The sequence below is a fragment of the Salvelinus sp. IW2-2015 genome, linkage group LG8, assembly GCF_002910315.2.
Source record: "Salvelinus sp. IW2-2015 linkage group LG8, ASM291031v2, whole genome shotgun sequence".
Lineage (NCBI taxonomy): Eukaryota > Metazoa > Chordata > Actinopteri > Salmoniformes > Salmonidae > Salvelinus > Salvelinus sp. IW2-2015.
Window position 1 is genome coordinate 51393671 of NC_036848.1, and position 27232 is coordinate 51420902.

Consider the following 27232-nt stretch of genomic DNA (forward strand, 5'->3'; position numbering starts at 1 on the left):
ACAAGATTCATCCCAACAAATGCCAGCCTGCTCTTAATCATGGCGTGAATCATTAAGCTATTTCAAATGTACAAAAGCCCTCTTAATAGCCCTTTTATATGCATTTTCTCTAACATAAACCTTCCTCAATCYCCTGCACTGCGTTGCTTTGAATGAGTAGGGATATTCCCCTAGGACCCCCCCCCCCCCTTTAAAAGTTACCCTCAGCAGCTGGTATTAGTCAAGATGAGCTTCCATTGTTGTCCTTTTAGCTGCATAGCTCTCGTAAAAGGGAAACATTAAATGCCCAGTTAGGGACATGCAACTGCCAGAGATTCAGTAACAACTTTTTGAAATTCTACCCTGCAGTGGCCATTTTCATTTGCCAAGGTCCCAGATAGTAACACTGTCCTGTATAGTAGAATTAGAAACTTGCTTTGGGAATGACACATTGTTGTTGGAATACTTTACCTTTAACTCATTCATCTAAAATTGAGTATTGATGTAGGTATACTATATCATGAGACTGTATGTGTCTGCCAAAAATTCACAGAATAGTAAAKCTACAGCCAAATAGTTTTTTACCGAAATGACTAAAATGTCAACCTTTCAATAGCAACCTCTCAATTTCATCTAAACAGTGCTAGGACTTCATTAAGCCCCTCTATTGTTAACATCTGGGTGAGAAAGAATGGGTCTTTCTCTGGTAAACTGTGCCCCTGCTTTACAAGAGGATTTTATTACGCTACGCCGTTGACATTGGCAGCTAGTGGCACACCTGGCAATGGAAAACCCTCAGCTGTTTCAGTCAAAAGAGATCAATCAAAGCAACCTGTTTCCCTGAAGCGTTAGATTTCATCCAGAAAGGTTGAGGTGGGGGACTTACAATAAGCAGTGTGTGACTGGTCTTATTCTACAGCCCAGAGACTCGGCAGGCAAGTACTTCCCTTTGAGAGCTTCCTGACCTCTCAGCTCACACAGTCGCTCGTAACACTGTCAGACTAGTCCAGACATAACATTAGCTCACACTTGAGTCCCCAGTGAGCCAGCTAGTCACTGACACTCCCACCCCTTCCATATGCCACTCTCCCTCATCGCCTTTTTTAATCTCTCTCATCGCCTTTTTTAATCTCCCTCATCGCCTTTTTTAATCTCTCTCTCTCTGTCTCTGTGTTTCTTCCTCCCTCTCGCTGACTCTATCCTCTCTCCCATCCATTCCCTGCTAGGGATGCGGTTGCCATGGCAACTGCTGAGTCACTGCCAGCTCTCTGCTTTCAGCTGCCGTCCTCTGATGTGATTCTTTCAGTGAGGGGGGCAGAAAGGGCCTCAGTCTCCACCCTGTCTGCTTCATGAGCATATTGATCAGAAAACTCCACCATGTGCATTTGTTGCAGTTGAGCGTAAAGATCCATCACTGCGGGTGTCGGAGCCAGAGGATCCTGGGGGAGCTCTACAGGCCAAACGGGAGCGTTTCGGATGGGCAACATCCCCACCACAGTGAAGCACTGCCTGAGCTATGAACAACTCATCCAGGATTATCCGTGGCTAGGAAGCCGGCTGCAGGATGAGAAGGTAAGAGGGAGGGTGTAGGTTGGGGACATGTGAAAGGACAGAGAGGGGGCATCACCCTGGGATGCAGAAACAGGCACTACACTAACTGGCATCAGACTGCAAACACTCTATTTCAAAATAAATTKAATTGTCGTGATAAGAGCGCAATATATGAAATAATTGTTATGCCTACTGTTTAACGTTGACTTGCGGTCTAAAAGCAGGATCCTGTTCCTCTCAACGATTTATATATACACTAGATGAATGATAGGGGACGCTACGTGTCTCCATCTTGGCACTCCCCCACATTGTAGAAAATATTTTGGAAGCTATAGAAATGCATTTATTAATATATTTTATTCTATTACAGACACCTTAATACATACTTTAAAATTATATCATGTGAGATAAAAAAAAAATGTAATCCTTAAAGTATCATTTTGAGCGATTACTAATGTTACTGTCCTCACTACAATAACAAAAATACTTAAATACATGGAATGTTGTCCATGAAATATCTAATTGAAATATTGTAGAATTTAATTCATTCTTTCCTCCCCCACCATCTATCTTAAGTAAGTCTGGTAATTGTCAGATAGAGAGTGCATCAAGTGAACACCCTTCCTATCCTCCTCTCATCTTTTCCCACTACAACTGTTAGATTAGTTAGTCAGGTATAATATAAAAAAATCTGTATTATAGTTGTTGGTGGACTGCTTTTGTTGTCAACTGTAAAATCGACTGTAGGTATTATTAGAAATTCTGAACTGACACACTTTACGCGTTTCATGCATTATTAAAATGCCAGCAGTGATCTGAAGATCAAAGTGTTCTGGGCTTAAAGAGCGACTGCCCCTAGAAAACAACGAATCCCTTTGAAAAGGGCCTATGTGGCGTCCTTGAGTCAGAATCATTCATTCTAGTGTCAAAATTGATTACAAAGTGTAATAGCATAATTTTAGTCATAAAGTCAGTCTCYCCTAAAATGGAGTTTGGAACCTCAGTGTGTCACAACGAATTAAATGAAGGTTGGGTTTCGATTACAATTATGTCAACAAATCATGCTACCCTTTTCCAAGCTCCACAAGCAAATCGCCCCTCAGCCTCCCTTTKTTGAATGGGGCTCCGGTTGWRTCATCGCCCCCAACCAACACGTTCAAAGGATCACGGCCATTCGATTGACCATGCAATCAATGCATGCTTCCAGAAGGATGCACAGCCAAAAACGATGGTTTGCATGCCCTGCCGAAGGACCCTATCATGCGCAATAGGTGGTTGGATTTCGTTGCTCTCCAGTGGTGGTGAGTATACTGGTAGCTAGACCATAGACTGCTGGTTATGTATATTTTGATAATCATTATCACTATCATCGCTAGGCTAGCTACCTACATAACTAGATAGCTGGCTAATGTTAGCCTACCTCAATACAACTTGGACTTGGCTTCGAAACACAATAACATTTCAAAGGAAGTCAAATATTTAGTAGGAKAACTTGTTGTCATGATTGTGATTTCACCAGATTGACTTTAGATGCAGTATAACTTTAGCCAGCMAACTAAGATTAAGGACACAACCGTATATTAGCTAGCTAACATTAGCATTGCTAGCTATTTTTGAAACACTTCGCTAGTAACAGTAATGGCAACATTGCCATCTCTCTAGAGTAAATTTGACAACACCATAATATGGCAAAGTTGTTTCCAATGAAATATTTGCCTACTTTAGCGTTGCCATCGTATTTCCATGCCACTCTAATTTAGTTTAATGTAGACTAAATTGTCACAGCCTRCGAGGTGCAACCCATGTCTAGGGCACAAATACAGTAAATATTGGATGCAACGATGATGGTACTAGGTAACCATGTCTGTCTACAACAGTGCACTAACTAGCAGCAACAAACGCAAACCAACTCTGGGCCATAGCAAAARATGTCACAGTTGGATGCATATTGTAACGGCGTCACCGGCCTGAATCTAATCTGGAGCCAATCAGTCTACATCTGTCAAGCATAGAATTAGCTTCCAAACGAGATTGTTATTTCTCTATCTATGTTTTATAATTGATAAATGATGACAATCGTTGACCCTTTTTTTCTGTTAGACAAAGTGCACAGTTGGTCATGAACGGATGCCAGGACCTACAAGAAAGAGCAAAGGTGGGTACCATAACATGTCTAGCAATGGGACTCCAATGTTTTAGCGACCTCCAAAAATTATTTAATTCACTGTTCTCTTGTTATTTTCACAGCTTGTCAGGAAAGACCTCAGAATAAAAGTGTGTCATGCGACACAAGTACTCGTGTGATAAGGAGGACCGAGCACTCCCCCATTCTCATCGACGGGGCTGTAGTGGAGCAGGTTGAGAGCTTCAAGTTCTTTGGTGTCCACATCACCAACAAACTAGAATGGTCCAAACACACCAAGACAGTCGTGAAGAGGGCACGACAAAGCCTATTCCCCTCAGGAAACTAAAAAGATTTGGCATGGGTCCTGAGATCCTCAAAAGGTTCTACAGCTGCAACATCGAAAGCATCCTGACTGGTTGCATCACTGCCTGGTACGGCAATTGCTCAGCCTCCGACCGCAAGGCACTACAGAGGGTAGTGCGTACGGCCCAGCACATCACTGGGGCTAAGCTGCCTGCCATCCAGGACCTCTACACCAGGCGGTGTCAGAGGAAAGCCCTAAAAATTGTCAATGACCCCAGCCACCCCAGTCATAGACTGTTCTCTCTACTACCACATTGCAAGCAGTACCGGAGTTGCAAGTCTAGGACAAAAAGGCTTCTCAACAGTTTTTACCCCCAAGCCATAAGACTCCTGAACAGGTAATCAAATGGCTACCCGGACTATTTGCATTGCTCTGATGACACAGATGACTTCATCAACAAAGACAAGTAATGTGTGTTATATAAAAAGTTGTATTCAAAAACACTTGATAAAATAGTAGGCTAATTCCCCAGCAAGCAGATACAACTAGTATAATCATTTTGGTTGTGAAGTGCATTAGCAAATAGCTCTGTCCTTTCTTTAGAACAAAATACAATTGACCACTTGGCTGTCTATTATATCACCTGTCACAGGCCCTACCAGTCAACACCACCTCATAAGACCGCCTGCTGCACTTGTTCGAGAGATGTCCAGTTTGCAGCCGGACATGGGGGCCCTCATCGGCATAATGCAGACATGCCCTCGCTGTGAGTATTCCTATGAATGGAACAGTTAGTCACATGTTGGCAAGTATCCAACCAGCAACCTTCACCTGTCAGTGGCAACAGCTTTCACCGGCTCATCATTTGTACTAATACAGAAGGTAACCCACTTCATTACTTTGATCCATTTGATAACCAAATTTTGAAACTAAATGTAAACTGACATTATTTGTTGCTATTTTCTACTTCTTAGATGCATATAATGTCCAGGGCATAACCTAGCCTGGTGGAACCAGCCTGGTCGCTGTATTCACCATTCTATTTCACTTCACATTTTGTGAGGTTGGTTCCACCAGGCTGATCATAACCACCATTTAATAATGTAATCAGTTGTGTGTGTGGTGTGTGTGTGACTAACCAGTATCTTTGAACAGGGGGCAGGAGCTAATCTACGCTGCCATGTGTTATCAATGGGGCTCTGGCAATGACCTTACCTCCAGCCTCACCTCTTGCATGCTCACCACTGGTCGTCGATGGGGAGAACAGAATTAGGTAGGTTTAGTGTGACCTCTTCAAACTTCAACATAGTACCTGTTTGTGTGTCAGACATTACCTATCCTAATTGCCATTGGTAATAGAACAGTGACTATGTGTGTATGTGTTCACAGAAACATGTATGGAGCCAGCACATGGAGACTTGCAAGATGATGTGATGAAGTCCAGATCGACAGACGCACTTGATACTGATGTCTCTGAATGTAGAGAGACCTGGAACTCATCATAAAATGTTTACTAGACACAACTTTTACTTGTATTGTCTTTTTTTAAATGATTGAATGGAATGGTATCAGTGAGTATGGGGAGGAAGAAACCCTGTGCATTCCGCACCAGGATCAGGGAACTCCTGTTGTATACGGGACACCACACAGGGAGGTATGACCACTCTGACATGTTTGCCAAGGTGGCCCCATTACCACAAGAGAAAATGCCGATAGGCACAGTATCTGTATCGGCTGGGAACGACAATGAAAGGTGCACATTGTTATATTAGCAGAACACTGATTCTATGGTATTATGTAAAGGGTTGTATATTCTACATGGACCTGTTACTACATTTGAAAGATATCAAAACACTTTGTTTATAACATCTACATAATAAAAAAAAAAAACATTTTGTCATATTATTCTGGAGGCTGACCTATTCAAAGCTTCCTCAAGCATCTCACCATACATCCGCCTGTAGTTGAGTTCAACCTGCAGGATGTATGTTTGTTGTGATTAGTGGGGAGAAACAGCTGCTGGTAAGGTTCTGACAGATGGGTGTGTCTTGGTGGTGGCAAGGACACACCCGAGAAACACTCACATCAAACCACACCCCCAAGCCAGCTTCTGTCATGGCTGCCAGCATTTCACAWGGAGCAAGCCAAAAAACGAGGCCAAATCAGCAGGTGTAGTTCCCTTTTAAGGTTGTAACACATTATTGGACAGGAGAAACAGTTAAATGGGAAAATAGCGCTTTAGAGTTTGTGACAACAGATATAACATTTGTTTATTGTTTTCAATATCTAACATGACTCTTTTCATTTTCAGTGTACTTTAACACGTGAATATCCAGAGTATGTTAAAATTATTGAAGTTGGACCAAGAGACGGACTTCAAAATGAAAAGGTATATGTTTTCATCACAGTCACATCTGAATGACACACCATCCATGATCATGAAATAAGTCATGTACAGTGCATTCTGAAATTATTCAGACCCCTTGACTTTTTCTGTTTCGTTACGTTTCAGCCTTATTCTAAAATCGATTAAATAAAATGTTTTCCCCATCAATCTACACACAATACCCCATAATGACAAAGTAAAAACAGGTTTAAAAAAAATATTTAAAAAATAACTTATTTACATAAGTATTCATACTCTTTGCTATGCGACTCGAAATTGAGCTCGGCTGCACCCTGTTTCCATTGATCATCCTTAGATGGTTCTACAACTTGATTGGAGTCCACCTGTGGTCAATTCAATTGATTGGACATGATTTGGAAAGGAACACACCTGTCTATTTCAGGTTGACAGTGCACAGTTGACAGTGCATGTCAGAGCAAAAACCAAGCCATGAGGTCCAAGGAATTGTCCGTAGAGCTCCGATACAGGATTTTGTCGACCCACATTTCTGCAACATTTAAGGTCCCCAAGAACACAGTGCCCTCCATCATTCTTAAATGGAAGAAGTTTGGAACCTCCAAGACTCATCCTAGAGCCGCCCGGCCAAACTGACCAATCGGGGGAGAAGGGCCTTGGTCAGGGAGGTGAACAAGAACCCGATGGTCACTCTGACGGAGCTCCAGACTTCCTCTGTGGAGATGGGAGAACCTTCCAGAAAGAGAACCATATCTGCAGCACTCCGCCAATCAGGCCTTTATGGTAGAGTGGCCAGACAGAAGCCACTCCTCAGTAAATGGCACATGACAGCCCGRTTGGAGTTTGCCAAAAGGCACCTGTAGGTCTCTCAGACCATGAGAAACAAGATTCTCTGGTCTGATGAAACCAAGATTGAACTCTTTGGCCTGAATGCCAAGCGTCATGTCTGGAGGAAACCTGGCACCGTCCCTACAGTGAAGGATGGTGGTGGCAGCATGCTGTGGGGATGTTTTTAAGTGGCAGAGACTGGGAGACTAGTCAGGATCGAGGGAAAGATAAAAGGAGCAAAGTACAGAGAGATCCTTGATGAAAACCTGCTTTTTTTCTATGATTACCCATGACATGTGTTTCACATGTTCTTCTCCAAAAATGTATTGATCAAATGAACACCAACTGCCCTTGAAATCTATGGGAAACATGACATGACTTTACCAGATGGCTCATATGTTGTATATATTCAAGTCTACTGTAGCTGTACAAATTGACATGATGACAAAGTCAAACTCTGGGGGTACTACATGCTGTAATTGTAGGAAGTACTGTATGTTTGGAAGAAGTGGACCAAGCAGGTGAGTGCCGTAAATTACTCTGGTTGCAAAGATATTGCAGCTGAATTGCCCAGATGTCCACTCCGCACATACCTCCAATCTTGACAGGGGATCAGAATCATATCCAGAAAGAGACGGTCTCCATTTCATTGTTTTCCAGGAAATGGTTCCGACAAGAGTCAAAATCCAGCTGATAAACATGCTCTCGGAAACAGGCCTGCCTGTGATCGAGGCCACCAGCTTTGTGTCTTCAAAGTGGGTACCACAGGTAATAACTCTTCTTTGTGTTCCCAGAAAGCTTACTGAGTGATTTATTAGGCTCTTATTGTTCTCTTCAGGACTACTGGGGGAACCTGCTACTCCAGTATCCCAGTTAGACCCTGGACTCGCAGATGTTTTCGGGGAAAACCTTGAGCTATAGGCCTATTCCAAAAACTGTTTTCCAAGCACTTTATTTTGTTTGCCTGTGTAAAATATATGACAGCTCACCTCATGAAATAAACTACAGATGTCTGTGTCATATTCTTGAGTTGTATTGAGACATATGATGTGGAACAGCTATCTCTGCATTTCTATATGAGCTTCTGGAAAATATGAGTTTTCGTAAAACTAGGCTACATACTAGTCTCGCTTGCCAGGCGCATGGACCTCCAACAGCAGCTGTGGGAAGAGACTATACTCTGTCGACATATTTTGTAAACWTGCTTTTGTCTGTTGTCAAGATGGCGGACCACACTGAAGTGCTTCAAGCCATCCACAGATCTTCTCATGCTCGTTATCCTGTACTGACACCCAACATGCACGGCTTTCAGGATGCTGTAAGCATTTCATTATTCATCCGAGAAATCACACTCTTTAAAAAGAACAGATATCTCCCCAGGCTCCCCTGATGTGTAGTGCTGTATAGAGGTTGAGGGAACACTATGCCTGAGATGAATGGAAAAGTTTTAAAGTAATGTTTGTTGCATAATGTTACATCGAAATAATGTAACTTCCCTCTGTCCTGTTGAAGGTTGCGGCTGGTGCTACTGAAGTGGCCGTGTTTGGGTCTGCCTCTGAGACCTTCAGTCGGAAAAATATAAATTGCTCTATTGATGACAGCATACTGAGATTCGAGGAAGTCATTTGCACTGCTAAACAACAACAGATTCCAGTCCGTGGGTTTGTATCATTCCTCACTTTGCGCTTCTTCACCAGTAAAGCCATTTTACTTTAATAMATTGCAATGATTCCATATGCTCTATAACTGGTGTCAACCATGTACCGTCGTGGACAAATATAGTGAACCCTTGCTCTTTTCTTAAATCATTTCCTATTTCATCTAAAAAAAATAAGTTGAAATTTAAAAATACTTTTGGTCTCCACACCATGTAATTGTATTTTCAACATTGCAGAACCAARTTTATTTTTGTAAACTTAAGTTTACAATTTGAATTAAGAATATAAAGACACATTTTATGGACATGGGTACTGGGGGCCTTGAACGTGTGCAAGTCATCATGAAATCAACAGACTATCAATGTGTTTTCGAGTCCAATGTTTAACTCTGTGTCCAAAAACTGGGTCTCCATCGAAGATGAAGACGGCCATCAAGGAACTTCACTGGACTATATGCAAACTGGAACCATATATCCMGAGGCTGRATTTATTGTAGCTGGGYATTTTAACAAAGCAAATTTGAGAACAAGGCTACTTAAATTCTTCCAGCATATTGATTGTGCGCATGGGCAATACCCTCGACCACTGCTACTCTAACTTCCGCGATGCATACAAAGCCCTCCCTTAGGCAAATTTGACCACGACGCCATCTTGCTCCTACCGTCTTATAGGCAGAAACTCAAACAGGATGTACCAGTGACGAAAACCATTCAACACTGGTCCGACCAATCGGAAGCCACGCTTCAAGATTGTTTTGATCAGGCGGACTGGAATATGTTCCGGTCAGCCTCAGAGAACAACATCGACCTACACGCTGACTCGGTGAGTGTGTTTATAAAGAAGTGCATTGGAGATGTGGTACCCACTGTGACTATTAAAACCTACCCTAACCAGAAACCGTGGATGGATGGCGGCATTCACGCAAAACTGAAAGCGCGATCCACCACATTTAACCATGGAAAGAGGTCTGGGAATATGACTGAATATAAACAGTGTAGTTATTCCCTCCGCAAGGCAATCAAACAAGCGACCTGCCAGTACAGGGACAAGGTGGAGTCGTAATTCAACGTCTCAGACACGAGACGTATGTGTCAGGGCTAACAAGAAATCACGGACTACAAAAACGTCACAGACACAGACGTCACGCTTCCAGACACCTTCTTTGCACGCTTTGAGGAAAATACAGTGCCACCGTCGAGGCCCGCTAACAAGGACTGTGCCCCCCCCCCCCCCCCGCTCCCTATCCCAGTCTGTTGTCCCCACATGCACAGCACCCAATGTCACAGGAAGGCCAAAAAGATCATCAAGGACATCAACCGCCCGAGCCACTGCCTGTTCACACCGCTACCATCCAGAAGGTGAGGTCAGTACAGGTGCATCAAAGCTGGGACCGAGAGACTGAAAAAAAGCTTCTATCTCAAGGCCATCAGACTGCTAAACAGCAATCACTAACTCAGAGAGGCTGCTGCCTACATTGAGACCATATCACTGGACACTTTAATAAATGGATCACTAGTCACTTTAAATAATGCCACTTTAATAATGTTTACATATCTTACATTACTCATATCAGATGTATATACTGTATTTTATTCATGTTTACATATCTTACATTACTCATATCACATGTATATACTGTATTTTATTCATGTTTACATATCTTACATTACTCATATCACATGTATATACTGTATTTTATACCGTCTACTGCACCTTGCCTATGACGCTTGGCCATCGCTCATCCATATACTTACATGTACATATTCTCATTCACCCCTTTAGATTTGTTTGAATTAGGTAGTTGTTGGGGATTGTTAGATATTACTGCACTGTCAGAACTAGAAGCACAAGCATTTCGCTACACTCGCATTAGCATCTGCTAATGTGTATGTGACAAATAGAATTTGATTTGATTTGAGGTTGTGGMTCTTCCAAAAGGACAASGACCCCAAAGACACATCAAAAGCACCCATGAATGGTTCAAGAAGAAACACTGGAATCTTTGAATCACATCCATAGCCCACGGTGAGAACTGAAAACAGCAGTTGGTGGAGGGCAAGCCTCAAACATTGAAGAATTTGAGCAGTTTGCTACTGAAGAGTGGGCCAAATTGCCAGTAGAAAGGTGCAACAAGCTCATTGAAGGCTACAAGAAGCAATTGTTGGCACTTATCTTGTGCAACCAAGTAATTGCTCTGGGGTGCCAATAATTTTGTCCATGCCATTTGTCTTTATTTTAAAAATTAAAATTGAAAATATAAGTTAACAAAAATAAAATTGGTTCTGTAATGTTGAAAATCCAATAAGGTGTGGAGACTTTATTGTTGTGGTTGCAATTTTAGCTTATTTTTTTATGAAATAGGGAAATATTTAAGAAAAGTGCAAGGGTTCCAATATATTTGACCACAACTGTATGTTTATGTTGACTTTGAAAAAAATGTACTACCGTAAAATGTTTCAAAGGCCTAATGTTACTCTCTCTCTGTTAGCAAAGGTACACTCAGACAGTGATAAATGACTCCAGAAATAATAGGTTAACAAGCAAATTTCCAGATGTGCACTGAATCGTTCTATGTGTTGCTTCAACTACAAGTCCAGATGGACAGTATAGAACCGCTGACATGAAGCATGTTTAAATTTTGTGGTACAGTAGCCCCCTTTCATTCAAACAACGCAGCAATGCCATGGCAACACATCAGTTTGACACAGGCATTCTGGCAAATATCCTGCTGTTGGAGATGGCTTGGGCAGCACTCCCTTCCCTCGAGTGCAGCTAGAACTTTCTGGATATTCCGGTGACAAACTGAGGTATCGTCTAACGACTGCGAGCCCAAGAGAAACATTTTCTACTTTTCACATGTCCGCTATTTCAAGCAGTGAACCTTTCCTACACATATGGAATAGGCATATTGTTTGACTTCACCCCCCTGCATAATTTCTCATTGCTACTGTCAACAACATAACCACTACATATAACAAAATATTCAACACCAATTGGATATAAGATTTGAAGTCTATATTGCACTGGCAGTTAGCGGTTACTGAATCCAGAAAACAGAGTTATGATATACCTTAGAGTTATGATCTACCTTATGCTATTTGTCCTTAGACAAATAGCATACATTATGACTTTTTGACTAGAGAGAGTTAACCTTTTAGTGCAATTCACTTTGTGACATGTGGCCAAGTTGGCATGTTWATGACCCATGTATTAATATATTCCATGTGTGTTTATGACCCATGTATTAATATATAGTACKAGTCAAAAGTTTGAACACACCTACTCATTCAAGGGTTTTTKTTTATTTTCACTATTTTCTACATTGTAGAATATTAGTGAAGACATCAACACTATGAAATAACATATATGGAATCATTTAGTAACTAAAAAGGTATTAAWCAAATCAAAATATATTTTACATTTGAGATTCTTCAAAGTAGCCACCCTTTGCCTTGATGTTAGCTTTGCAAACTCATGGCATTCTCTCAACCAGCTTCACCTGGAATGCTTTTTTTTTTTTTGCTTTTCTAACCGTCTTGAAGGAGTTCCCACATATGCTGAGCACTTGTTGGCTGCTTTTCCTTCACTCTGCGGTCCAACTCATCCCAAACCATCTCAATAGGGTTGAGGTCAGGTGATTGTGGAGGCCAAGTCATCTGATGCAGCACTTCATCACTCTCCTTCTTGGTCAAATAGCCCTTACACAGCCTGGAGGTGTGTTGGGTCATTGTCATGTTGAAAAACAAATGATTGTCCCACTAAGTGCAAACCAGATTGGATGCCGCATCTCTGCAGAATGCTGTGGTAGCCATGCTGGTTAAGTGTGCCTTGAATTCTAAATACATCACAGACAGTGTCATCAGCATAGCATCCCCACACAATCACACCTCCTCTTCCATGCTTCACGGTGGGAACKACACATGCGGAGATCATCCCTTCACCTACTCTGCGTCTCACAAAGACACAGCGGTTGGAACCAAAAATCTCAAATTTGTACTCATAAGACCAAAGGACAGATTTCCACTGGTCTAATGTCCATTACACGTGTTTCTTGGCCCAAGCAGGTCTCTTCTTATTATTGTTGGTGTCCTTTAGTTGTGGTTTCTTTGTAGTAATTCATCCATGAACTTCTGATACACACAGTCTCCTTTGAACAGTTGATGTTCAYATCAAATCAAATCAAAAAGATGTGGCACATGCGCCGAATACAACAGGTACACAACAACAACCTTACAGTGTGAAATGCTTACTTACAAGCCCGTAATCAACAATTCAGTTTTAAGAGAAAAAAAAMTGTTAAGAAAGTATCTACTAAAATTAACTGAAATAAAACAAATTAAACGTTCTAAAATACAAAAACAAAAGAGAAATAMATTTTTTTATTTTTTATTTTTAAATAACAGTAGCGAGGCTATATACAYAGAGTACCAGTACAGAGTCAATGTGCGGGGGCACCGGTTTGTCAAGGTAATTGAGGTAATATGTACAGTTGAAGTCGGAAGTTTACATAGACCTTTGCCAAATACATTTAAACTCGGTTTTTCACAATTCCTGACATTTAATCCTAGTAAAGAAATTCTGTCTTAGGTCAGTTAGGATCTCCACTTTATTTCAAGAATGTGAAATGTCAGAATAATAGTAGAGAGAATTATTTATTTCAGCTTTTATTTCTGTCATCACATTCCCAGTGGGTCAGAAGTTTACATACACTCAATTAGTAATTGGTAGCATTGCCTTTAAATTGTTTAACTTGGGTCAAATGTTTCGGGTAGCCTTCCACAAGCTTCCCACAATAGGTTGGGTGAATTTTGGCCCATTCCTCCTGACAGAGCTGGTGTAACTGAGTCAGGTTTGTAGGCCTCCTTGCTCGCCCTTGTTTTTCAGTTCTGCCCACAATTTTCTATGGGATTGAGGTCAGGGCTTAGTGATGGCCACTCCAATACGTTGACTTTGTTGTCCTTAAGCCATTTTGCCACAACTTTGGAAGTATGCTTGGGGTCATTGTACATATGGAAGACCCATTTGCGACCAGCTTTAACATCCTGACTGATGTCTTGAGATGTTGCTTCAATATTCCACATCATTTACCTACTCATGATGCCATCTATTTTGTGAAGTGCACCAGTCCTCTTGCAGCAAAGCACCCCACAACATGATGCTGACCCCCGTTTTCATGGTTGGGATGGTGTTCTTCGGCTTGCAAGCCTCCCCTTTTCCTCCAAACATAACGATGGTCATTAAACAGTTCTATTTTTGTTTCATCAGACGGGAGACATTTCTCCAAAAAGTACAATCTTTGTCCCCATGTGCAGTTGCAAACTGTAGTCTGGCTTTTTTATGGCAGTTTTGGAGCAGTGGCTTCTTCCTTGCTGAGCGGCCATTCAGGTTATGTCGACATAGGACTCGTTTTACTGTGGACATAGATACTTTTGTACCTGTGTCCTCTAGCATCTTCACAGGGTCCTTTGCTGCTGTTCTGGGATTGATCTGCACTTTTCGCACCAAAGTACGTTCATCTCTAGGAGACAGAACACGTCTCCTTCCTGAGCGTATGACTGCCACGTGGTCCCATGGTGTTTATCCTTGCGTACTATTGTTTGTACAGATGAACGTGGTACCTTCAGGCGTTTGGAAATTGATCCCAAGGATGAACCAGACTTGTGGAGGTCTACAATTTTTTTCTGAGGTCTTGGCTGATTTCTTTTGATTTTCCATGATGTCAAGCAAAGAGGCACTGAGTTTGAAGGTAGGCCTTGAAATACATCCACAGGTACACCTCCAATTGACTCAATATGTCAATTAGCCTATCAGAAGCTTCTAAAGCCATGACATAATTTTCTTTCGAATTTTTCCAAGCTGTTTAAAGTCACAGTCAACTTAGTGTATGTAAACTTCTGACCTACTGGAATTGTGATACAGTGAATAATAAGTGAAATAATCTGTCTGTAAARAATTGTTGGAAAAATTACTTATGTCATGCACAAAGTASATGTCCTAACCGACTTGCCAAAACTGTAGTTTATTAARAAGACATTTGTGGAGTGGTTGAAAAATGAGTTTTAATGACTCCAACCTAAGTGTATGTAAACTTCTGACTTSAACTGTACATGTAGATAGAGGTGAAGTGCTATGCATGGATGATAAACAGATTGTAGCAGCAGCGTAAAAATGGGGGCGGTGGGGACAATGGAAATAGTCCGGGCAGCCATTTGATTAGCTGTTCAGGAGTCTTATGGCTTGGGGGTAGAAGCTGTCTAGAAGCCTTTTGGACCGAGMCTGCTTGCCGTGCGGTAGCAGCAAGAACAGTCTATGACTAGAGTAGCTGGAGTCTTTGGCAATTTTTTGGGCCTTCCTCTGACACTGCATGGTATAGAGGTCCTGGATGGCAGGAGGTTTGGCCCCAGTGACGTACTACCCTCTGTGATGTTGAGATGTGCCCATTATTTGAACTCTGTAAAGTATTTATTTTGGCTGCAATTTCTGAGGCTGGTAACTCTAATGAACTTATCCTCTGGTAACTCTGGGTCTTCCTTTCCTGTGGCYGACCTCATGAGAGCCAGTTTCATCATAACCCTTMATGGTTTTTGCGATTGCACTTAAAGCAACTTTCAAAGTTCTTGAAATTTTCCGGATTGACTGAACTTCATGTCTTAAAGTAATAATGGACTTGCCATAATATGGACTTGGTATTTTACCAAATAGAACTATCTTCTGTAAACCTCCCTTACCTTGTCACAAAGCAACTGATTGGCTCAAATGCATTAAGAGTGAAAGAAATTCCACAAATTAACCTTTAACAAGGCACACCTGTTATTTGAAATGTATTCCAGCTGACTACCTCATGAAGCTGGTTGAGAGAATGCCAAGAGTGTGCAAAGCTGTCATCAAGGCAAAGGGTGGTTACTTTGAAGAATCTCAAATATAAAATATATTTTGATTTGTTTAACACTTTTTTGGTTARTACATGATTCCCTATGTGTTCTTTCATAGTTTTGATGTCTTCATTATTATTATATATTATTCACTATTATTAGAAAATAGTCAAAATAAGGAAAAACCCTTGAATGATTAGGTGTGTCCAAACTTTTGACTGGTACTATATGTGTGTTTTTGACCCATGTATTAATATATGCCAAGTGTGTTTATATTTACCATGTATGTTTGTTTTCTTTTAGATATGTTTCTTGTGCACTAGGATGTCCATATGAGGGACCCATTGAACCCACTAAAGTTGCAGAGGTAAGACAACACTTCTGCGTTGCCTTCTTGTGTCAATAATGGACATACTCTATACCTTATACGTGGGTCGTTCCACGATATTAGTTCCTTTAGGCTCGTGTAACTTGTTGGAAAAAATCTAGTTTTATTTCACCTAATTTTAACATTCTGTCACAAAGAGCACATGTTCAACCTAATWAAAAAAAATCCTATCTCAAAAATTACTGTAGTAAGTGCCTATAGTGCCAAATAAYMWAKKYGMTTTGACCATAACAGGGTTGACCGTAACAGGGTTGARGATTTAATCAGCCATAAAACCCTTGTGACAGGGGAAATGGAAGCTTGTTGTGTGCAACAGGGAGAGGCAAATTAATGCAAGCTTCACAAAGAAAATGCAYTTTTTCAAAGATTTCTATTCAAATCAACACTTGAGTTGCTTACCAAGAAGACATTGAATGTTRCTGAGTGGCSTATTTACAGTTTGTTTTTACGGTCTGAAAATCTATGAATCTAAGACTTGAAAATGGCTGTCTAGCAATGATCAACCATCAACTTGACAGAGCTTGTAGAATTTTTTAAAGAATAATGGYAAAATATTGTGCAATCCAGGTGTGCAAAGCTCTTCTAGACTCATAACTGTCATTATCGCCTAAATTGGGGTATTTTGTGTAGATGGGTGAGAGAAAAAAATCTATTAAATTAATGTTGAATTCAGGCTGTAACATAACAAAATGTGAAATAAGTCAAGTGYTATGAATACTTTCTGAAGGCACTGTATAGTAAAGAGCACTTCATTTCATATACAGTATCAGGCTTTAAAAATCCAATGTTGGTGGACAATTTCTATTTAAAACATCAAAGGGARGCAGTAGGGAATAATTTTCTGTACATGTATAATCTAAACAATGTCAAACRCCCGAAATGACTGTTTTCTAGATAATAAAAAAACGTTAATAWGTCTGTAATGCTGTAACTACAGTATACACAGTTCTTCTTTTTTTATTTTAAAATGTAACCTTAATTTAACTAGGCAAGTCAGTGAAGAACAAATTCTTATTTGCAATGACGGCCTACATCTGCCAAAAGCGGACGACGCTGGGCTAATTGTGCACCGCCCTATGGGACTCCCAATCACGGCCGGTTGTGATACAGCCTGGYTCATATCAAGCAAGAGACCTCTGAGCTCCTGCATGTTTATGTTTCCAATGGACTTGTTATGATAAGTTGCTCTATTCTTGGCTATAGGTGGTAAAGCGGTTGTATGAACTGGGCTGCTATGAGGTGTCTCTGGGGGATACTATCGGCGTGGGCACCCCAGGCTCCATGGCCAAGATGRTGCACTACGTCATGAAAGAGGTACCCAGCAGCGCTCTGGCCGTTCACTGCCACGACACCTACGGCCAGGCTCTGGCCAACATCCTAACTGCACTGCAGGTAATGAGCTAACAGCTAACATTTAAGCACAATATGGGRACTACGGTTGTTTCAAACACATATTTTTAGATCCCCTGACAATCTAGGGTATGAGTAATGTGTAGTAAAACGTTACTGAAAGGATGCATGGTAAACGTTCATGACACAATACATAACAATGTGGTAGAGGGCCATTATGAAGTGGTCCAAGATGGTACAGATGTTGCATCTTCATTTGAGCCAGTTTGCTACAGCAGAAAAATAATCCTGCAGCAATAGGAAATGTGAATTATTATGAGAATTATAATTAATGGACATTTTTGTAGGGGTTTATACACTTTTCGTAAGGGAAAATCAAGTCTGAAATTTCAAAGTGGGAATTTSACTCAACTACACTACAAGTTTTACATTTCCTACATTGCAGGAAAGTTGTCACCAAATTAAGGTCCTACATCTGTATTATGAAGSCTTTTGTGTACCAAACGTCTTGTGTGCTCGGATTGTTTTGTGAGAATTGAGGAGGCATTGTTTGCTTGAATGAAAATATATTCATAAACAACAAAAACAAAGGCTATATGTCACAATAGGACATACTGTACATAAATAGGAGAACACACATCTCTCAATTGGGAACATGATCTGGAAGTRCCCCACAAAGTAAAATAATACAAAAACTGCCCACCAATAAAATCCCAGAATCATAATGAACATAAGATATGCTGTCATATTACCAGCACCTACATTAAAGATAATAAAATAGTATTTCACAGATCATTAATAAAYCTTTATCCTCTCTTTAAACCACAAAATCGAATTAAGTTGTACAAAGCTTCCTGGAACACCACTCTTCTATTGTGTTTTTCACCACCTCTCCGGAGTGAACCTATGACCCGGGAGTCAGTCAGGTCATAAACCAGAGGTAAGGTAGACATGGCTGTATCAGTTCTCTTGGGAACCTCATTGTGCTCTGTCTCCCAGTTTGTCATCCTTGGCAGCGGAGGGATGATCTTTTGGTGCTGGGCGGGGGGGTCAGAAGATGTGAAGGGGGTTCACACAAAGGCTCACCTATTCAGTGTCTGTTTCACATGACAGTGCTCTGGCCTTGACAATGGTACTGAGTGTGAGCGGAGGAAACAGCCAGCCCTGAGGGGTTCCCAACTCATGTGCTGCTTGGCTGTTGAACTATTTGACAATGCTGCGCTTAAAGGGCATGGGGAAAATGATCCTATCATTGGCCCGCATGAAACACATGGAAAATGGAGAAGGCGAAAGAAACCTGTCCAGACCAGTAACTATGTAACTGAGACAGGGAGAATGCAGTGACTATCGCTGGATTCATTGAGAAATCAAGAGCTTGGGACTATAAGGTTCTATCTGCAAAAATATGATTCTGAGATAATTAGCTTTAAATTTTCGCAACCCTCATTGTGTCAGCAATTTTAGTCTCGTATTCTTTTGAACTTAACAACATGCATTTGGGTATTTAAAGAACTATATAGGTAGAGAACATTGAACAGAACAAGGCTATGTCAATAACAACATTTTGACAAGAATGCAGATAGGAAGTTATAGTCCCAATCTCCCAAAAAGTGACTCATGGTAAGACACTTAGAAAAACAGAACAATTCAAAATGAAAAAGGCATCATTCACTTCAGAAAAGCATMTGTTGTGCTGCAATCCCACTTACCCTAAATAACCCAAAGTCTGCATAACTTTTAGCACTGATTCATGGCTTTACTTATGAATTTATCTACACAGAAAATTCACCAGTGTTAAATCAACACTGACAGTGTTACATTTAACACTGATACYGTGTCTATGCAGTTCCACACTTTTCAGTGTTAAATTAACACAGTGCTTAGTCTAAAGCCTTATTTGCATAAAAACATTGATATTGAAARAAACAATTCTAAAAAATCWACCTGCAATAGAGCARGCTGGAAATATGATAATGATGGCCGTGGTAACACTGGTTATTAACACCAACACTGGGGTTCTTTTACACCCATTAGTGTTAATTTATCACTMACAGAGTTCATTTAACTCCTGAATTAACACTGTAAATGTTACACTGAAAGATCAACACTAGGTAACACTGGCCAATTTGCTGTGTATTTCCATGCTCAAAGAATTGTACATGTTCATAAAACAGCTTCCTGTTTTGTATTTTTTTTTAAATAACCTTTCAACACATCCTGATGTTGGGCACTTTTGACAAGGGGTGAGAAGACCCAGAGTGTGGGTAAAATTCCTTTCTGTGAATCACATAGAAATTGATTTATCACAGCTGCCCCGTGACCATTGAAAATAATAACAGGCGTGGATGTTTAGCCAACCATTTGTTCTCCTCCCATCTCAACAACCTCAGTGGAAATGAAAGATTTTATCATAGGCTTTTCATTACTGAGTGCCAGTAGTCCATGCCACCAACTGGGATAGAAATGAATTCCACTAACCCCTGTCAACCCCGTGTCAACTCTGCTTTTGTTCATGATAATGACATTCCATGCTCTTTGTACCTTTATTTTGGGAAGTTCTGGGGTCCTTTGTTACAAACCCACCTTGGCGGGTCACACAATGACAAAGTATGTACTTCGTTTTTCAGACTTGGCTGGGAAATAGATTTGATCTGACCCAACGTTTCCATGTAAACTGCAGCTGACTTGCTGAGCTATTGATAGAACTCAGTGTAGCCAGACGCTCTTGACTGAGAATTCAGACCTGTTCTTACTCATGCTTATCTCCTCTACATGAAGCAAAGCAAGTCCGAGCCAAAGCTCATCGACAGTGCTTTAAACTTGTGAATCTCGCTAAATACACCACATACAAACGTATGTGAACATCCCTTCAAATTAGTGGATTCGGCTATTTCAGCCAAACCCATTGCTGACAGGTTTATAAAATCTAAACCGCCRCTGGAAGCAACATCAGCACAATAACTGTTCATCGGGAGCTTCATGAAATTAGTTTCCATGGCCGAGCAGCCGCACACAAGCCGAAGATCACCATGCGCAATGCCAAGCGTCGGCTGGAGTGGTGTAAATCTCTGGTGGTTGCCAGGAGAACGCTACCTGCCCAAATGCATAGCGCCAAATGTAAAGTTTGGTGGAGGAGGAATAATGGTCTGGGGCTGTTTTTCATGGTTCGGGCTAGGCCCCTTAGTTCCAGTGAAGGGAAATCTACAGCATACAATGACATTGTACATAATTCTGTGCTTCCAACTTTGTGGCAACAGTTTGGGGAAGGCCCTTTCCTGTTTTCAGCATGACGATGCCCTCGTGCACAAAGTGAGGTCCATACAGAAATGGTTTGTTGAGATCGGTGTGGAAGAACACAGAGCCCTGACCTCAACCGCATCGAACACCTTTGGGATGAATTGGAACGCTGACTGCGAGCCTGGCCTAATCACCCAACATCAGTTCCCAACCTCACTAATGCTCTTGTGGCTGAATGGAAGCAAATCCCTGCAGCAATGTTCCAWCATATAGTGGAAAGCCTTCCCAGAAGAGTGGAGGCTGTTATAGCTGCAAAGGGGGACCAACTCCATATTAATGTCTATGATTTTGGAGTGAGATGTCCGACGAGCAGGTGTCCACATACTTTTGGTCATGTAGTGTATTTACAGAGTGGAAAGTATGAATGTTATTCTGATAATGGGTGGAAGTGGGTCAGTAAGGGTCACTATTCCATTTTGTCCAATATATCAAAATACTCAGATGAGGGTTTTCCCAGTGGTGGCTTGAGAGACCCACTAATGGGTTGTACTGTAGCTAATATCTGCTGGGTAGTGGATCTCTAACTTGGATAGAGATGTTTATGTTTACTTGTGGTGTACAACGTTTGGGAAGCACTGGTGACAGAGACAAAGTTGTAAATAGGATGAGAATGTTTCATAACCACGGTGARGACAAATCAAACAGGCATGATGTCCAATAAACCTATGGTTATGAGTTAACCCATGCAATCCAGAGGACATTACATTTGAGCTGTGTAGGTGTATTGTTGAGTGTCATTAAAGTGAAGTGAGATGGGTGTAAAGACCTGTCAGTGGTAAACAACTCTGCCTATTTTCAACAAAGTGACTAAACATTTAGACAGCTTCATCTATGTGGTTTGATGGTTGATTACTAAACCCTCACTCAAAGGTCAAGGAGCAAAGTCTCTAGAATAATGAGTGTTAACATTAGTTGAATGTTAATGACTCTTCAAACGCAAGGTTGTTGACATATCAACAAAGGGAGTCTCTTTTCTAAAGAATTTGGAACGCTCACGTTGTGCAGTCTTAGCAATGTTTATCTTCGGTAAGCATGTTTAGTGCTCTAGCTAGCTAGKCTACAGCACCGCCTATGACAATATTTAAACTTTTCCCTAAAAATTACTTCTGGAAATTTGGCAACATTGCCAACATGACAYGCTACAAGGAACTCCCATTTAATTGCCTGCTGAGGATATTAGCTTATTAGAAAAGGCCTGTGCCCCAGAGCGTGGTGCAGGAGTCAGTGTATGTGCCAGGTAACCATAGTGATGAAAGCCAGTAACTTGGTGGAAAATATACCTCTCCGTGTGCGCTTAAGATCAAGACAATGCTGCCCTGGGCATGGTCCCGTTAGTACACCAACACACAAAGAAATGGTGCCTTATTAGAGAGTAAAACACTATCAAGTAATCAACCTTAGGTSGACATGAGGTGTCTGCTGTGTCTCAAGATGGACAATATAGTTGAATATACTAAAAACGATGCATCTTAAAGTTAACTATACAAACAACAAAGGTTAGATTGGCGCAATAATTGGTGCAACCAATGAGGCAGGTGAAATTAGWATTTCTTGAATTTAGTATGACTTACTTCTTCAGCTTACTGTACAAAACATTGTAGTCAAATGCTTTGAGTGGTTTACACTGTAACTGAGGGGTACTTTCTTTAAGAGTGAGGGCTCTACTTGGCCAATGACTGCCYTGGTCCGACTAGACAATAGAAGGTTTTCATGCTTTAAGTTAGAAATMTCCCTCTTTTCATTTCTGATTAATCCATATATGTTTTTGTGTCTACCTCCCTATTACCTACAAATATCAAGGAAGATGGCTTGTAAAGGTGGCTTTACAATGACAGGACAGTTTATTTATTGCTGGAAAGGGCTGTCCCAGGTTAGACATTTGTCAGCCTTGTGAGTTACCATTGAATACAATCTCCTTCAGTTCCACATTCTATGTAGAGAAATGTCAAGGCTGCGGTGGTGAAACATTGCTGCCTCAAACACTTCAATGAACATACCCTTTCTGCCCCAACTGACGCACGGCCGCACTTCAAACAAACAATACTGGACAAGAGTGTGGCAATCTCTCAAATTGTTCACTTACAGTATATTAGCCGCCTTCCGTAATCCCATATCATGTGATGTGAACAGCCCGAGTAAACTAAAGTGTATTTTGCCAGGAATGTATTGTTTTTTTACCTCCACTGCTCACTGAATGTGGCTCTTTAACAGCCAGGCCACATCTGGTTTCTGGGCTATGAGAGGCTAATTGAACACTGGCAATTTGGACTTTCTGACCACCAGTCCCTGTGCATATTACGTCCCATAGAGCAACAGGAGTCAGACGTGTTGTTGAAAAGGATTGCTGTGCTCTTGCATTTTGTTCCTCTCGGAAATGGTCCACCGGAGACCCTCTGACCCTCTCGCAGTTAGCGGCAGAATGCGAGAGGTTTGGCACTGTAAATTACAACTCTGTGTTTACACAACAAAAAAGTCTGCCCAGTACAATATCCTGCCCTGGAGTTAACTAAGGTCTGGGAATCTTGTGCGCAGTGCACARCGGAGTGGATCACTAGGCCTTTGCCAACACAAACAGCAATTACAGGCTGCTCAGAACAGCCCCTGGATAAAATAGACCCTTGTCTCGGAGAAAAGGCACCAATTAGGACCATTGTTTAAAGAGCAAACCGTGCTTCCGTTATTGTTGTTTACTTGGGTCTGTCCCCCAGGGAGAGACGTCCTTCATGGTTTCATTCTGATGTGTCCCCGTGCCACACCGGGGTCAGTGGGAGGATAAGCGAGTTCATTTTATAGCACCGTGGGATCCTCTGACATCTGGTTCTGCCACGGAAGCAGGAAAACGTTGTTAATATTCTCCTGACGGTCGCTGAGATACGTGGAAAACATTGAGAATATCTTAATCTGCGATGCCTCTGAGAAGTAGATGCTTGGCTTCAGGGCCGGCCCTAGCCTTTTTGGGGTCCCACCTCTCGGGTAAAACATTTTCGTGGCTCCCCTCTTGATGGCTGAAAGAAAACTTTTAAAAGACATTTCCTGCAATGCACATTTTGCCATGGGGCGTAGAGAAAATATTGCAGTTTTAAAGTAAGTTTTCTGCCATTCTACACATTTTGCCATGGGGCGGAAAGACATTTAAAAAAAWMTATAATAAATGTAATGCAATTCTACATATTTTGCCATGACTTACAGTTTCTTCAGAAAGTACATAAAGCTTTGTATTCAGGACATTCCATTTATTTATTTGCCATATTTTGCAGTTTTACTTCATTGCCTTATTGCAAAAAGGATGCATGTTTTGGAATATTTTTTATTTTGTACAGGTTACCCTCTTTTCACTCTGTTAATTAGGTTAGAATTGTGGAGTAACTACAATGTTGTTGATCCGTCCTCATCCCATCGCAGCCATTGAACTCTGTAACTGTTTTAAAGTCACCATTGGCCTCATGGTGAAATCCCTGAGCGGTTTCCTTCCTCTCCGGCAACTGAGTTAGGAAGGACGTCTGTATCTTTGTAGTGACTGGGTGTATTGATACACCATCCAAAGTGTAATTAATAACTTCACCATGCTCAAAGGGATATGCAATGTCTGCTCTTTCAAAAATGTATGCCCATCTACCAATAGGTGCCCTTCTTGGCGTGAGGCATTTGAAAACCTCCTTGATCTTTATGGTTGAATCTGTGTTTGAAATGCACTGCTCAAATGAGGGACTTCACAGATAATTGTATGTGTGGGGTACAGAGATGAGATAGTCATTCAAAAATCATGTCAAACACTATTATTGCACGCAGTGAGTTCATGCAACTTATTAAGTGACTTGTTAAGCAGAGTTTTACTCCTGAACTTATTTAGGCTTGCCATAACAAAGGGGTTGAATACCACACCTCTCTTTCCTTTACTGACATTTTACTGACATTCCTTTACTGACATTTCAGCTTTTACTTTTGTATACATTTTTTGTACAAAAAAATGAAAACAGAATTCCATTTTGACATTATGGAGCATTGTGTTTAGGCCAGAGACACAAAATCTTTATTRAATCAATTTTAAATGCAGGCTATAACACAACAAAATGTGAAAAAAGTKAAGGGGTGTGAATGCTTTCTAAAGTCAAGGGGTGTGAATACCTTCTAAAGGCACTGTATTCCAATGATCTGAGTGAAAGTGACTAACAAAATCAATGTGGGCCGCCTGGAGGTCAGGGCCCCTGGGCACGTGCCCTGCATGCCTGGTCGGTATTCGGACATGATTACTACAAGTTTAGATAGCTGGCTAGACTAACTTACCAATCTAAAAATTGTTAACTGACATGGCTAATTTAATGACTCTCGTGACTGACATAACAAGATAAAAAACTACTGATACACAACCAGATTTCGAACTTGCACCTTGTGTATTCTACTATTCTACCTCTCAACTTGAGACRCCGACTGAATTCCTAGAAAATAAGMTTTTTTGGGGTCATGGGCCACCTAGCGGCTGGGGGCCCTAAGCTACCGCTTATGTCGCTTATGCATGGAACCGGCCCTGCTTGATTTCATAATTTGTCCCAATGAAGACAAAAAGTTCCAAGGCTATTGTAAATAACCTGATGGCTTTGAGGCCTGAGGTCCTCAGAGGCATATTATATAGTAATTTCCCCCATCCTGAAAGTAAGTGAAGCTGTGTACAACGTTTTTATCACGTGGCAGTTGATAAACTGTATAAAACTCCGGTTCTCTGTTGGAGCATATAAATCATGTTTAAAACCCAACATAACAACAATAGCATATCCCATGATTTGAGAGTTAACATCTGGGAAAACTTCTCTATGGGTCATATTGTCTTTAATGAAATGTAAATGTATTCGACAAGAATAATTAAACTTGTCTGGCGGACTGAAGATGTTTTTATGACATCAACATTTTGGACGAAACAAGCTCCTGATTTTTTTTCTGAAAGGTAGAGTTAAAGTTTAATGGAAGACAAATTAGCGAGGTGGGTTTAAGGCAAATTATTATGCTTTCATGTGTTTTTGAGGTCTTCATAACTTGGAATTGAACTGTCACTTTCAGCTGTACTTCCTGTCTCCTTTGCTTAAAGTCTGAAGGGACAACAAAGGACAACAACACATCTTTATGCTTTTCTACATTCTTTATACAGTGATGTTGCATTCCTTATGAAAGATAAAAACATTCTTAGCACGATAAAGTGGATTATTCTCCCCAAGATCACATGAGGTGGATGTTTTGGGAATGTTTAACTATGATAAGGCATTTCTTTCCTGCAACACTAGGTCAACCAAATATCAGTGAGCCTATCCCTTGCTAAGCAACATGTTCTGGCTGTTTGGTACCGTGGTCCAACAATAAGCTCAACAATGCATCATTAATTCTCATATGGAGGCCAGACAGTTGGTGTCGTAGGCAGTAAAAAGCATTTTCCCACAGAAAGTAGAACTCTCTCTGACAATTACTTTTATTGTGGACATTGCATGAACCACTTTGAACTCAGAGACATTAAACAAAACAAGACATACATTTTATATGTAATTATTTTTACATATGGATGCGTCCTATTTTTTCAGTACATGGAAAATACTGAGACATTATACTCAAAGACAGCAGAGGTTGTCTTGATGTCATTGAAATTGAGTTATTGCCCTGAATTTAAACAACCCCAGCGCTTAGTAACACACACCTTTGGAATTAACCATTTACAAATGGACTGTAGGTAGAAGACTAATTATTCAATGAATGTATAAAGTTATAAGTCTTTGAGTTATAGAAAAAACCCAAGAAAATATATGTGGAGAACAGTCTTGTTAAAAGTGAGTAACAATTGAGTAAAAAGTAAAAGTATTTTGAGACTAAGAGCTCACAAGAGGTGGTGCAGTTTAACACACGTTACCATGAAGATCAGAAAACATGGCAAAACAATATGGAACTTTCTGCATTTACAGAGTCTTATATTACCAAAAACAAATGATGTGCCACTGGTTTAGTATGACAAAGAGGATGAGTAAGCTGAACTGTGAGGAACACCAGGCTGTTGCGCCCACTCATCTCCGAGAAATGAAGACCACAGTTATCCTAACTGTCTGTAAAACATCACCACAACCCTGGCAGGGCACGCTGTACCAACACATACAATACAGGAGAACAGGGGACATTGTTCTACATGGGATTTTGCCATCTGCTTGCTCTGTGRGTGTGGTTGCTGAATGTCTCTCCTGTGTGTGTGTATACCTCAGATGGGGATTTGTGCGGTGGACTCATCTGTAGCAGGTCTGGGCGGGTGCCCATATGCCCAGGGAGCCTCTGGTAACGTGTCAACAGAAGATGTTCTCTATATGCTCCATGGCATGGGCATTAAAACTGTGAGTGTTGCCTCACACATAACCTGAAAACAGCACTTTAAAACAGCGTTGTAATCGCTAGGGAAAATACAGCTCACCCTCTTTAATTTGAGAAAGCTTCAGACAGAGGATCGGGCCTRGTTTACATTAGTAAAGTGCTTTTTTGCATAACTGTCATGTGTA

General features: G+C 41.0%; 2 protein-coding genes across 2 annotated transcripts in view; both read left to right on the forward strand.

The window, feature by feature from the left end:
- Positions 1-1281: 1281 nt before the first annotated feature.
- hmgcll1 (3-hydroxymethyl-3-methylglutaryl-CoA lyase like 1) overlaps positions 1282-27232 on the forward strand; it is a 29376-nt gene continuing 3425 nt past the window's right edge. Inside the window, exons 1-8 of the mRNA XM_023993643.2 lie at positions 1282-1551; positions 6271-6348; positions 7810-7917; positions 8372-8467; positions 8662-8810; positions 15983-16046; positions 17271-17459; positions 26945-27070. Of these exons, the coding sequence (XP_023849411.1) occupies positions 1456-1551; positions 6271-6348; positions 7810-7917; positions 8372-8467; positions 8662-8810; positions 15983-16046; positions 17271-17459; positions 26945-27070 (906 nt within the window). The 5' untranslated portion in view covers positions 1282-1455. The remainder of the gene's footprint in view (positions 1552-6270; positions 6349-7809; positions 7918-8371; positions 8468-8661; positions 8811-15982; positions 16047-17270; positions 17460-26944; positions 27071-27232) is intronic.
- Positions 2470-5482, forward strand: LOC111968096 (uncharacterized). The gene is made up of 6 exons (XM_070444990.1): positions 2470-2831; positions 3631-3685; positions 3778-4356; positions 4612-4725; positions 5115-5232; positions 5349-5482. The coding sequence occupies exons 3-5, from the start codon at positions 3935-3937 to the stop codon at positions 5230-5232; spliced, it is 654 nt and encodes a 217-aa protein (XP_070301091.1). The 5' UTR covers positions 2470-2831; positions 3631-3685; positions 3778-3934; the 3' UTR covers positions 5349-5482.

Bases quoted from the DNA above. Each gene is read 5' to 3' on its own strand.
- LOC111968096 (XM_070444990.1), top strand. From the start codon at position 3,935: ATGGTCCAAACACACCAAGACAGTCGTGAAGAGGGCACGACAAAGCCT. The intron at 4,357-4,611 runs GTAATCAAATGG...CACCTGTCACAG, and splicing joins GCCATAAGACTCCTGAACAG to GCCCTACCAGTCAACACCAC. The intron at 4,726-5,114 runs GTGAGTATTCCT...ATCTTTGAACAG, and splicing joins AATGCAGACATGCCCTCGCT to GGGGCAGGAGCTAATCTACG.